At 44.9% G+C, this 13,167-nt stretch overlaps 1 protein-coding gene across 1 annotated transcript; it reads left to right on the top strand.

Moving 5' to 3' along the window:
- The first annotated feature begins 1,331 nt into the window (after window positions 1-1,331).
- On the top strand, window positions 1,332-10,816 carry TGIF1 (TGFB induced factor homeobox 1). Its single transcript, XM_058813631.1, has 3 exons — window positions 1,332-1,597; window positions 8,203-8,429; window positions 9,756-10,816. The coding sequence occupies exons 1-3, from the start codon at window positions 1,582-1,584 to the stop codon at window positions 10,320-10,322; spliced, it is 810 nt and encodes a 269-aa protein (XP_058669614.1). The 5' UTR covers window positions 1,332-1,581; the 3' UTR covers window positions 10,323-10,816.
- The last annotated feature ends 2,351 nt before the right edge of the window (window positions 10,817-13,167 follow it).

Genomic DNA, 13,167 nt, shown 5'->3' with positions numbered 1-13,167 from the left:
GGGCTCGCTGCTAAAACGCTGTTGCTTCCCTTGTGCACTGAATGCGGATTCGCGCGGACTGCCGCGCCGCCGGGGGGTGCAGGGTGGTGGGGAGGGAATGATCCCCGCTCTGCCGTAGGAATCCATTATTTCATCAGCCGTTCTAGGCGCCTGCCGCTCACCCCCCGCGCCCGCCCGGCCGGGAACAGCCCCACACGTGCCGGTGCGGGAGTGACACGGACACGCTCCCGTGGAATAAGTGCACGCCCGCTCCGCGGCCAGGCGGCTTCTTTCCCTTTCCACGCCACAACCTTCGCCCGTGGTGACACTTCAGACCGCGGCTGGGCGTTGAGCAGTTTTGATTTCTATTTATTTTTTTGCACCTGGTTTTGTCAGGGGGGCGGCGAGGGGAGAGCCAGGATCCGCCGCCAAGGCCGCCTGTGCCCGGGGAGAGCTCTCCCCTTCGCCAGGGAAGCCGGAGCGAGGAGCTGCTGGCGGGTGTCACGTTTCCCATCCCGGAGGAAAAGAAACTGTTGCTGCTGCAGAGCGTGCTCGCCCGACAGCGATGAGTCAAGCTGTGAGACTTCCCTGTTTTACAGCTGCGATCATGTGCCGCAGCAAAACCTACCGGGCTGGGGAGGGGGGGAGTCGAGGGGGAGAAAAACAACCTTTTACGAACTGATGTAAAAATAACCGCAGAAACGGGGCTCGCCTTCCCCGCGGGGGTGGGTGGGGGTGTGTGTGGCCAGCGCCGGCCAAGCGGGGCTCCTTCGGCACCGCAGGGGATCGGAGGGAGCAGCCCCCGCCGACCGGGCCGTTCGGCGGTCGGGAGGGGGGCGCGGGTCTTTGGAGGGCTCCTTTCCTTCCCCTGCCGTACGCACTCTTCTTTCTTCTCCTCTATTCACGCGAAGGAGTGGGTGGTTCGTCCGGCAGCAACAGGAGGAGGCTAGTCAAGGGCAGCTGTCAAAATCTCCCCCCCCCCCCCTACCCCCGCCTCTTCCTTCTCCTTCCAGTTTAATGATCAAACGTCTGCTTGGAAGAAAGGCGAGGGAGCGGGAGGCACGGAGAGCTCCCCCCGCTGCTGCTGTTGTGTGTGCATGAGCGAGCGGGTACAGGCGGACACCCCCCGTTCCGGCCGGTCCCTCCCCTCCCGGGTGTTGAGGCTCTGTCAGACAGGAGGGGAGGGAGGAGAGAGGAGGAGGAGGCAGCCGCCGCGAGTGCCAGTGCAGCGCACGGTTACTCTCCCGTACTCACTGCGGGGAGGTGGGGGAGGGCGGGCGCTGTGTACCTTTCTCTCCCGTGCCTTTCCTCACTTTAACAGGCCGGGGCCAATCGCCAGCAGAAGGGAACAAAGGGAAGGGGGGAGGGAAGCCCACCCCGGCCGCACTAGAAAGCCCCCGGGGGAAGCAGAGCCCTGCGGCTCCCGCTGACAGCAGCGCGGCCGGTGACCGGGCGCCTGGCTCCGCGGCGGTGTTTCTGCTTTCTTCATCGACCTTCTCCTCCTCGCTGAGCTTAAAGGGGGAAAGCAGCGTCCGGCGAAGGGAGAGAAACTTGGGTCGGTGCGTGAGGTGTCCGGCGATCGGCTCGGTCCTCGCGATCAAGATGAAAAGTAAAAAAGGTAGTTGTGACGGGGTGCCGGGACAAAGCGGGGTGCCCCGCGCCCCTAGCCGGGGTGGAAAGGGGAAGGGGGGGCTGTCGCTAAGCCAGCCGGAGTCCCTTTGCCTTCTCGGCCTTTTGTCCCCCGTGTCCCCCCCACGCCCCCTGGCCTGTATCCCGTGGAAGATTGCAGTGGATGCTCCGCTCCCAGACAAAACATGCGGGGCCGTTGTTTGGAGGCGGCCGCCTCTCTGCGCCGCTGGCTCCCTGTCAAAAACATGTCCAGCCGTTCGCCTCCTGCCCTCCGCCAACTTTTGTTCTCGCCCCCTCCGTGGAGTTTCTTCCCCCTGCCCTCCCGTAAAACACTTTTGAACGCTTTTCCGCACCGAGCCCCACCGTCCCCGCGAGAGGGACGAGGGTGCGGGTGGTTTTCCCAACTTGGGGCGAGGGAAGCGGGGCCGTCCGGCAACTCTTTGTTCGCGGGGACGGCAGCGTGGGGCTGGGGGGGGGGGGGGGGGGCATCGGCGGCAGGGCTTCAGACCCCTCCGCGCCCTCGACCGCCTTGTTTTGCTGAAAGTTGAAGCCTTTTCTATCCCTTTTATCCCTTAAAACAGGGGGACGAAACACAAAGTACAAAAGTTTTGACGCAGGGTTAAAAGGAGGAAGACTTCCCCCCTTCCCTCCCTCCACATAACCATAAGGCTGTTTGAGTTTTCTTTGTGCCCGCTTCCAAAGCGACAAACTTTACAGTTAGAGGATCGTTACTCATCGCACTCGTGGTGCTTTAAGTGCCCTTAAATTAGCGCCTGGCCACAAAGACGCGGAACGTGCTTTCGGATCCAGCGCTGTTGCGCTGGCTGGGGAGAAGTTCCTAGCAAAGCAGTGTCTGTTCAGTTGCGATTTGCAAATCGGCGGTGTGGCTGAAGGGTGTTTTGCATTCAAAGACCATTAAATGCTCCGAAGCGGAGGGTTAGGAGGGGAGCAGTGCGCATGTTCAGTACTCCAGAGTTGTGCTGTTTTTCCCCCTACTATGCATTCCTGCGGCTCCGTAGTAAAGCAGCCTCTCATTGTTAGTACCCTTGGAGCAATTAATGCATATGTAGTTCGTGAAATCATTGGGCTGCTGCAGACATGGTGTGTACTAATATGGTTTGTAGCCCTCGTCAGAAGTTTTTTTTTGGACGTGCCGCTCGGCTACGAGGAGCGCACACAAAGGGAGCTGAGCCACAAAGGCGAAGTTTTAAAGAGCAGCAGGCTCAGGGTGGTGCTGAGGAGTGCAGCGTCCCGCGGGAGCGGAGTGGGGCTTGATCCCAGCTCAGTCCCCTGCGCCCAGAGACAGCGGCAGCGCTGGCTTTTAAGTGTTTCTTAGGTAGGTCGCGATTCTTCACCCTGTTGGAAGTAGTTTGTGGTTTATTTCCCCCTCCCCCTTTTAAAGTTTCGCTGAATTAATTTAGCCCAGTTATTTTTAGGACATTCCTATGCTGCCTATTTGCACAGCAGTGGTGAGCTGGTTTCCTGTCTGCTGTTGCTTCCATTGTTCAGACTTCTCTCCCCGAGGGCAGCTGCTGGTTGGTGAAATACCAAACTCCCTGCACTTTCAACTGTTGTTCTTGCCACCCCCGAAATAAATGCGTGTGGAAAACGCTGACGTAGTTTCTAGGTATGCATGTGTAGGGCTTTGTGTGTAAGTGTGTGTGTGTAAGCTCTGCTTTGAGGATTGCAAATCCTGGGCTGAAACAATGGAAACAATGAAAGGTGACAGGCGGGAGGGAGAACTTTTGAGAGGGGCCATGGGCCTGGGGTTTGCGTGGCACAAATTAAAAGGTGAGGAGACAAAGGCGTAAACTTTTAAAAAGATGTTAGGGCTAGGGTGACTTTGTTTTAATAAAGGTTGGGCTTGTACTTATTTGTGACCTCCTGGCATTGGAAGCTCATTGAAGAAGTCTCAAAGAGTGACTTTGTTACAGATTTCTTGCTTGCACTCCTAGAAAAATCCCGTTAGAAGAAAAAAAGTATAGTACAGCCAAGTCTAGTTGCTTTACAAGTAATAGAGTGCAAGCTGTAAAGTACAGAGGAAAACAAATAGGCTGGTTCCTCAATTATGAAACTCATTCAGAGGAAAGAGGTGGTGTTTTTTTTTCTTTTACTGTGGAAATTCCCTTCTGTATCCTTGTAGGTTTTTTTTGCTACTTATGAATAATTTTAAAGCAATGTGGTTTTGTTGTTGATTTTTAAATTTGCATTGCAAAAGTTGGGTTTTTTGGTATGTGTGTTGAGTTTAAAAATTTTAAGTGTGTCATGCTGTGTTTTTCTTGATGGCTAGTTTTGTTGAGGGGTGTTTTTTTGTTGTTTTTCTGGTTTTTTTTAAAACTAGAAGATTGTGGATTTAAACCTCAGGGCTTTTTTATTTTAATTTAATTTAATATAATTTAATTTACAAATAATAACGTGGTGGCAGTCACACGGAACCTATTTGCCTTGTTAATGAGCTGATTTAGAACACAGTCTCGGAAAGGCACAGGCATGTGCTCAAGTTTATACATGTGAAGAATCTTACTGAACTTGGTTACAACAGGATCGGGGGCTTGGATGGGAACTGGTTCTGTTTATCAGCGCTCATAAAAAGAAATCTCACTGCTGAAGAAATTCAGACAGCCCTGAGGGGTGGGAGGTTTTCTTTAAGGTGATTTTTGTCCATCCCCTCTCTGGAGGGCAGAGATTGTTCCTTGTGGTATACTTTGTCCTCTTTTGAATAACAATTGGCTTCTGCCACTTCCTCTGTGAAGCTCTTCCTCGACACAATGGGATAGTTGTTTTTTTGTGGTGCCTTTTTTTTTTCCCTCATAGCCTAAATTTTTCGTTTGCTTAACTTCCATTTCATTTGTCTCAGCCTCTCTAAATACTTTGTCCTCCCCCTCAAAATATTTCAGCATACCTTTTTAAGTGGCAGTGGTTTGTTTTGAAATCAGCTTTAGTCATCACTGTACTTTTACTCAAGTTGTTTCGAGCTGTTAACTAACGTTTGGGTGTTGAGCCCAGGCTCCAGATCCTGGGTGTAATCTTCCCTGAGCTGATTAACGGGGAGGACCTGTGAAGTCTTTGGGCTGTGATACAATGCAACAGTGCATTCAATCATGCATATGACTTCAGCTGGGAAGCCAGGAGGATAAAGTAATTTATAAAAAGGGATGCTGATCATGTAGTCCTTAGATCATTAAAGCATAGACTACTCTTTTAAGTGGCGGTGAGGAAGTGAAGGAATAGGATTTTGTGTTGTTTCTCAGACCTCTCTACAAATGAACTTGTGCTGCGTTAATTTTAGTTCTATAAAAACAGGTTTTTTTGTTTGGATTAAATGTATTTAGGAGGAGACATAAAATAGCCTGGCCCTAGCCTGCTTTTAATACAAAATAAATTAGTAGGTCAGCTGGGGCTACTCATCGTGTCCACAGGCCTTTATTCTGGGTGTAAATAACAGTAAGCCAATGGTCCAGTCATGGAGCGTGGCCAGGACCCTTTTCAGCTGGGCCCTGTTAAAACAGGAAACCAGCAGCGAATAGGCTGATTACTAACAAGACGGAAAAACAAAGCTGGGTTGTAATCAGCAGGAATGCTTTAATGAAAACAGAGCCTTGACAGCCACAATGTGGCTCCTGCTCTAGTAAAAAATATCAGCTGGGGTAGTGCGAGATTTCTAGCCATGACTTCCTGTTGCTGCTAGCTCTGTCCTGCGCCTGAGAGATCTGCCACGAGTTCAGAGGGCTGATCAGCTATTTAAATGAGCTCATTTAAATGAGCAGAAGTCTGTACTACACTGGGTTTCCTGCTTAACCAAAACCTGCTTTGTGTCACTAACTTACTGTGTCACTTAATGTGACACACTCAGCCAGCAGGTCAAAGGGCTGGCTCCGCTGGTGACTCATTTCTTGCTAGGTAGGTTACGGTTAGTCAAATGACAACTTTTACTTTAGCAAAAGATCTTATTTGGCAAGGGAGAAACGTTTTTATGCTGCTGGCTTGCACACAGTATCTTATCACGTCTTTTTTTTTCAGCTGAAGGAGAAACAGCAGTTCTAGGAGAGGTTTTGCTGTTAAATCAGTTTTCTGAAGTTCAGAGAGATGTCCATGGAGTCTTTAGTTGTCGGGTAGAGCCAAGAAAGATCACTTCAGATTGAGTGGTGTGTACCTGGAATACTTTTTGTTATGCCATGTACATACTGCTTGCAGACCATTAGACATCTAACTTTTTCATAGTAGTTTCTCCTTGCCTCTTTTTTCCAGCCCTTGCTGTTTGCCTCTCCCTCTTTTCCAAGGTCTTGCCTTACTGCCCATTATATTTAAAAACAAACAAAAAACCCAGCCCTGTGAAGTGCTGCAACAGTTCTGGTTCCTGACAAACAAGAACAGCACACTTCAAAACATTGTCTGAATAGCATGGGCTAGTTTTAGCTAGTTTTAAAATTCAATTTAAAAGGGCTGAGCTGCTTTGCAGAGCTTTCCTGTTTTCTCTGCAGGATCTTTGTTCCCAGAAGTGTTCCTCATGGCTCCAGGAGCCCATGGTGCAAGGCATGTTCTCAGGTCAGGTTGCAAGCATGACAGCACTTTCCATGAAGCTATGACAAAGCGGTTTGCTTGGAATCATTGTAAAGCAAACTTTTGACATACTTTCTGCACAAATTAAGAAACTGTTTACATAATCTGGAGTTTTATCTTGTGTTGGTTATTTAAATATTGTCCTATTGTTCCTATTCCATGACTGGATAATTTATGTAGCTAATCATCAGATGAAAAATTTGGTGTGTCAGTTTGGTGTTTGTCAGTTACATAAATCAACAGTTGGGAGAATGAAAACAATACCAAGTAAGTTACTGAAGTAACTCTGCCAGACAGATTGTGGATCGATCATCCTGTTGGGAATGCTTGCGTATCAAAACTGTGCATTTCAAATTGGACAACTTAAACTAAATTTAAGGATGTTGGAGCTATTCATAAATAGGGGAAGGAAAGATAATTTACTGTGTCAGCTTTGGCTGAAATTTGGAAGTGTGAGGAAAGGTCCTTCTCTGTTTCTCTCCCTACTCTCCTGCCAAGTATTAAGGAAAACTTGCTCATACATACCTTCTGTCTTTCTTCGTGTGGTAGTGGGGGTTTGGTGGCTGGCTGGTTGGTTTTTTTAAAGGGCATTACTTCCTTCTTGCTTCTCACTTCTGTAAGTGCCTTTACTTATGGATATAACATAATTTTATATAGTTTAATATTTTCACAGGTTCACTTATTGTTGTTTAGGTCTTACTTTATTTCCTTGAATAGAATTTTTTAATTATGGGTGATTTCCCACAGAAAATTTTACTTTTGACATCTAGTTGGCTTTACTATTAAGATTTTTAGTTTTGACGTTACAAGTGAGCAAATTTCTTCCTTTCCACCCATCAGCCCCCCAGTCTAAGTTCAAAAGACAAAAAGATTAAGGGCTTGTTTTCCTTCTAGAGTTTCTGAAACTGCTTCTGAAAGCCAGTGTGAGTTCACTTGAAATGAGTATTTATTTGTACTAGTTGAATGTGGGTAGTATCTTATTTGGACTTGTATATAGTTTGTAAGATTCCTAAAATTTCTGGTGAGTTTAAAGCGTGGTTTTCTTTGTGTTTTATGGAACTAGTGACTCTTGCATCCTACCAGAGGAGTAGAACTGTAGCCTTCCTAACTGTTGAATACTTGCTCGTTTGTCTGATTTACATTCCATAGCTTCATTACTAGTAGTGTGGTGTTCATATATAAAGGGATAGTCAGATTGTGAAATCTGTTCCTTCCTTTGTGTTGGAGGGGGAAGGTATGCAGTTAACTGGCAAGTTTGGAGCCCTTATAGTAAGCATAGCAGAGAACACACGTTTCCAGGGATAAAAATGTGAGATGAAAGCCACAAAGTTGAAAAAATAGTCAGGATAAAAACTGGTACATCTAAATGATCATGGTTCTTTGATAGAGAATACAGTTAAATGAGAGTGCATTTCCTGGTGAACTCTTAGGCACCAGGCTCTTCCCTTCTTCTGCACTTTTTTCCTTCCTTAGTGAAAATCTTACAGGTGGTGAGAAACACAATTTTCCCCTTTCTTTTTTTCTTCTTCCATTAATTTTTCTAAATAGATGTAATTATTCATTTCTAAAATCTACAATCTATCCCTCCCAAGAGACAAGCATCAGGATGTTAAGAAATAATTAAATAACCTGTTGCTTGAGTTGGGGTGTTTTAAGTTCTTCCTTGTTGACCTTTTGCTCAGCCACTGGTTAGTTATCCTTGAAAAAAAGTGCTGGATGCATACCACAGCCAGCAAACTCGGACAATACTCTCATTAGATAGAAGCTATCTGATAACGTTCAGCAGATAAAAGGTTGCCAGGGGAACAAGAAAATGCAGGTTTGCAGAGAAGAATTCCTTTAGGAAGGGATCATTTGTACTACTTTTTTTGTTCAGCTGACAGAAGAGCTCCAGCATGACAAGTTAACGCTGCAGGACAAGGGGCTGTAACAGTAAATACAGTTCATGTGATATAAAATGTCTGTGCCATACAGTGCTGGAGCCAAGCAGTTAACGGATTTAGGAGGCTGATTGTTCTTGTCTTACAATTGCAGGTGTAGTTGCAATATCAGGCAGTGAAACGGAGGATGATGACACTATGGATGTCCCACTGGATCTTTCCTCATCTGCTGGCTCAGGAAAGCGGCGGAGACGTGGCAACCTGCCCAAGGAGTCTGTGCAGATTCTTCGGGACTGGCTCTATGAGCACCGATACAATGCTTATCCTTCAGAGCAAGAAAAAGCGCTGTTATCCCGACAAACACACCTTTCCACACTACAGGTATTAAAAAAAATAGTTCTCCCTTCTAAAGGAGCTGTTTTCTGTTTTAATTCACCTGTGTTCTAGTCACGGATACAAATGTTTACAGTGCATTTGAGATTTCCTTTTTTATTGCTACTCTCCTGCTGATGGCACTCATAAGGAGAGATAGAGACTGATTATGTGTTACGATGATCTTTGTTTATTTGGAATAAAATTATTTTTGTGGGAGAACAGACAGTCATGAATAGGAGCATGCATGCTAAGTTTTTGCAGAATTGTGCCCCAAAAGACTAAAGTGTCTGTACAAGGTAATTTATTGTGAGAAGAAGGTATTTATTTGTCAACAGAGGTTTTATGGTGATAGATGTGCAGCTTAGCATATAACTCTTCACTTCTAAAATAGTAACTTGAGGCTCATTCCAGTAGAACATGGACATATATAATTATGTGTATGATCACTGCCGTTAAAATCAGTGGAACAACCTATATGGGATCGAGCTACTCAGGGGTGTTAGTGCAGGTGTGGACGAGGTGTTTGTATGTTTATTTTGGATTCTCATGCTGGGATGCCACTGGCATCTGTGAGGTCCTTTGGATGCATCATTCTTATCTTCTGTGATTGTCTTGGGTCGAATAGCTTTTGCCCATTGCTGCATCCTATGTTGTGGGAAAGTGGCTGTATAAGAACTTGGGTAAACCAGGGTTTGGTTTTGGGAGCTGCTAAATAGAGAGCACTCCTATTGAGTCCTGGATTTAAATTTTCCATATTAATTCATTAGTGCCAAGTTCATAATTGGCCATAGAGTAAAATTTTCTTAATGCAACATTATAAAGAAGACTTCCTTTATGTAGTAAAGAGAAAAAAGACGTTAAACTATAAACTATCCTGTATTGCCCAGGAAACTGGTTGATATTTAAACAAGGACAAACTTAAGTGAGGTAATTCATGTTATGTCTGTCGACACAGTCAGTTGAACAAGGAAAATCAGTAACTATTTGTGGGAGGAGTGGCTCTCTTCAGAGAGAAAAGGTTTTCCTGTTGTTAATTAACCTAAGCTAGGGAACAATAGCCAATAGGTTAATGTGTGTGCACAGAGTTAAAAGCTAAACCCCTAGTTTGGACTTCAGATGTCCCGGGGCTTTCTGTAACAGGAGCAGGGAGTCGGTAGCAGCGGGACAAGGGAAGGGCCTTTGCCAGGCATGCCAGAACTTGTCAGTAGGTCTCTATTTTGTTGTGCAGGGAAGGAAACTGCTTGGAGGGATTCATTAATCTAACTGTCCGCTCTTGTGGCACATAGTTGGGAATGAATGAAGGTAGAAATTAAGATGTCATTATATTCCCAGGTCTGCAACTGGTTTATCAATGCACGCCGCAGGCTGTTACCTGACATGCTGAGGAAGGATGGCAAAGACCCAAATCAGTTCACTATCTCGCGGCGAGGGACCAAGCTCCCCGAGGGCGGCCTGGTGGAGTCTGCCATCAGCACAAAGAACTACATTCCCCTGCTGGATGAGACTGCCTTCCTTCCCGCCGCTGCGCCGCTCAGCAAAACTGTGTCCTCTTCCAAGCCAGCTTCCCCGGGATCGGTCCTGGCTCGGCCGTCGGTGATTTGCCACACGACTGTGACTGCGTTGAAAGATGCCCCTTTCCACTTTTGCCAGCCGGCTGATGTAGGCCAGACCACGGACCTGCAGCAGCCCCCGGCTGGCGGCTTCACAGATAGCCCCCTCTCGTGCCACGAGGACGCATCCAAACTGGGACCTGGTGCAAACACACAGAGTGGGCTCTTCAACACTCCTCCTCCAACACCACCAGACCTTAACCAGGATTTTAGTGGATTTCAGCTTCTGGTGGATGTTGCACTCAAAAGGGCGGCAGAGATGGAGTTGCAGGCAAAACTTATGGCCTAAATCCCCTTCCTTCTCTTTCCCCGTTTTGTTTTACCAGGCAGGGATCTAACAGCTGTGTGGTTATTGCCACCCACACGATATCAAAAGACTTCACTGCGTTATTATTATTTTTTTTTATTAATCTTATTTGCACAAGGGGATTGCTGAAATGAAGCTTCCTGTCACTGAGATGGTCTTCAGTGGAATACGGTCATTCCAAGAATTACGAACTTAAAGCTACTGTAGAAAGAAAGGATTGTGTGTTTCGTTGGGATTTTTTTTTTAATGTTTTCTTTGTAGATTTTTCATAATGTGAGATGTTTCCCAAGATCATGTGATTTGTTTTGTTTCTTTCAGACTGTGCAATATCTAGTAATGCTATAGAGTCTTCTTATCATTCCCATGTGGAACAGAATATACCGACATGCTGTCTAAATTTTCAATTTTTTTAACAATACAAATTTTGGATGATCATGCTTTTTTTCCCATAATATAATAAAGTATTTTCTTTAAAAGTGATGCATATAGAGTATTTTGTTGAATACAAGCTTTGCAGAAAACATGAATTACCCTTGAAACAAATGGAAGTGAGAAATGTTTTTGAGCTCATACTGACTTTGTTTGGTTCAGAGAGCCATAAACCAAACTAGCAGTTGTTGTTTAAAAGAATGCTGAAAAGTGGGCCAGAAGTACCTGATTGTGTTCTGCTATGTTGAAATTTTTTAAGGGGCCAAAGGGAGCTATGTAGGCAATTCTGACTAAATTTCAGAGGGAAATCTTGAGCCCCTCTAGGAGTTCCAGCTCTTGGCTCCTTGAAATCTTTTAGGGCTGGGAAATGTGATGGCCCATGGGGAAGATCTGAAGATAAAAGGAAGAGGCCAGAAGAGGGGCTGGGACAAGTGTTCTTTGCAGATCTTTGTGATGCAGCTCCTAGACATGACTGGTGACAAATTTTGATAGGGGAGGGCAAGGGCTTCTAACCTTACTTGGACTAGCAATGAGAAGGTTTTTACTCAGTAATTCTAGTAGGCTGAAATAAAGTAGGCTGTATTGCATTGAAATTTGAGTTCTGGGAGCCAGGTCTTTGTGAGGTACTTTAACCAGGTGGTTGGCTAAGATTTAGAAGAGATCCCTGTTGTACTGGGGTGTATTTTTGTCCACAGAATCTAAGTTACCTTTCAGAAAAGGATTTTGCTCTCAAAATGACTTAATACTGAAAATAGTGAAGACTTGAAGCTCACATTTCAACTTACTTGAATGTCAGTTGCTCCCACCCTTATCCTTCCAACAACAATGAAATGAGAGACCTCCATGGTAAAAAAATTGGTTCTGGCTAATCTTTAAAAACAAACCAGTTGTCTGTTTGGGAAGTTGGGGGAGGGCTTTGAGGAGTAGGAGAGTTGGTGAATTTAAGGATATCATTATGAGTAGAAAGAAGGCTACAATATTCTGACTGCTATACTGTTTTGCTGTGGCCTTTATAATTTTCTAGTGTCAGATATATTCTGTTTGTTCTCTGGAGTGCTCTTTGAAATTCTTCTGAACGTGTGCCTTTCTTGAACCTTAATGTTTAAAATCAAAATGGCAAACAGTAAACACTAGTTTACTTAGGAGTGCTTTGGTATCACAGTCATCCTAATATACTGTATGAATATAGAATTATTTTTTAAAAAAATTGGAAATAAAGCTGGAAAATAATTTTGAAAATAGAGATGGCTGTATACTCTGTCTTCAAGGCATTGCAGGTGGGTACAGAAGAGCCTGGTGTAGTGTCTCTCTGGACACCCTGTACTTGATACTTCTGAGCTGTTTTTCCTGGGATACCTATGTATGTATTGTTTGGTTGGGTTTTTTAATGACTAATTGTAAAATGGAAGTGTACTTTTGTCACTGTGAGGTTCATGTTGAGGGAGAAGTTGATTAATAGACATGGTTTTGTGGAATAGGTGATTTATCTTAGGGGGTGCTACACCCAAAGTGGAGTGTCATCTTTGATAAAGGTTTGGAAGATGCCTTGTCCTTTCCTGTTCTTGTAGGAAGGAACTTTATTCACTCCTTACACCCATGCTTCACAAATGAAAAAAAAAAAAAAAAAACAGCCTCACAAATATGTTTGCATTGTTTATTTGAATTGCTTGACATTTTCCTTTTTTTTTTTTAAAAGCAGTATGTTGGTGTGCTGTGGGGCACTCAGATCATTAAAGGGCATCTTCAGAGATCTTTACTCTTCATTACTTTGCCCTTTAAAATAAAAAATGCCAGCAAGTTTAAAAAGAAGAAAACTTTGCTGGTTGAGCTGACCAGTTCTGTAATTTCACTATAGCAGCTGCAGTACTGAAAATGAAAATAGAATGAGGAAGAAAGCTGTTGCCATTCAGGTTAACAGTTTTCATTGAAAGTAAAAGCCTGTGGTCTCTGCTATTTTCATTTACTATTATACCAAGTGGTATTAGTGTAAATGACCACCAAAGTCCTGCTCATGTGATGAGCACTGCATTTCCATTTTGCTGAGTGACTTACCCTGCAAACTTCACTGGTGACCAGTTTTGATTGAGGCTAGTTATATACTTCTTAAATTATGGCTTGTGTTACGGTTACACCTAGAAGTTTGGCTGTAGTCGTAAGTCAGATGGCTGTGGCTGAGTAGCACCTGACACCACAGCATGTAAAAGCTTTTCCCTAGCCTGAGGTGTTATTTAACTTAGGACAAGAAAATGACTCATATTGAGTGCCCACTAAAATGTATCAAAAGGGAGTTTCTGCTCTCCTGTAATCTAGTACTGATAGTTTTGGTGCTGGCTATTGAAGTTTACCTAAACCTATTCTTTCTGAGCATAAACTTGGAGTAGCTATCTAAAGTTATCAC

The sequence above is a fragment of the Ammospiza caudacuta genome, chromosome 1, assembly GCF_027887145.1.
Source record: "Ammospiza caudacuta isolate bAmmCau1 chromosome 1, bAmmCau1.pri, whole genome shotgun sequence".
In the NCBI taxonomy this organism is placed as follows: domain Eukaryota; kingdom Metazoa; phylum Chordata; class Aves; order Passeriformes; family Passerellidae; genus Ammospiza; species Ammospiza caudacuta.
Note: the sequence above shows the minus strand (reverse complement) of the source record. Positions and strands in the feature narration are given on the sequence as shown.

Coding starts and splice junctions, on each gene's coding strand:
- TGIF1 (XM_058813631.1), top strand. Junction 8,430..9,755: donor CACACCTTTCCACACTACAG/GTATTAAAAAAA, acceptor TTATATTCCCAG/GTCTGCAACTGGTTTATCAA.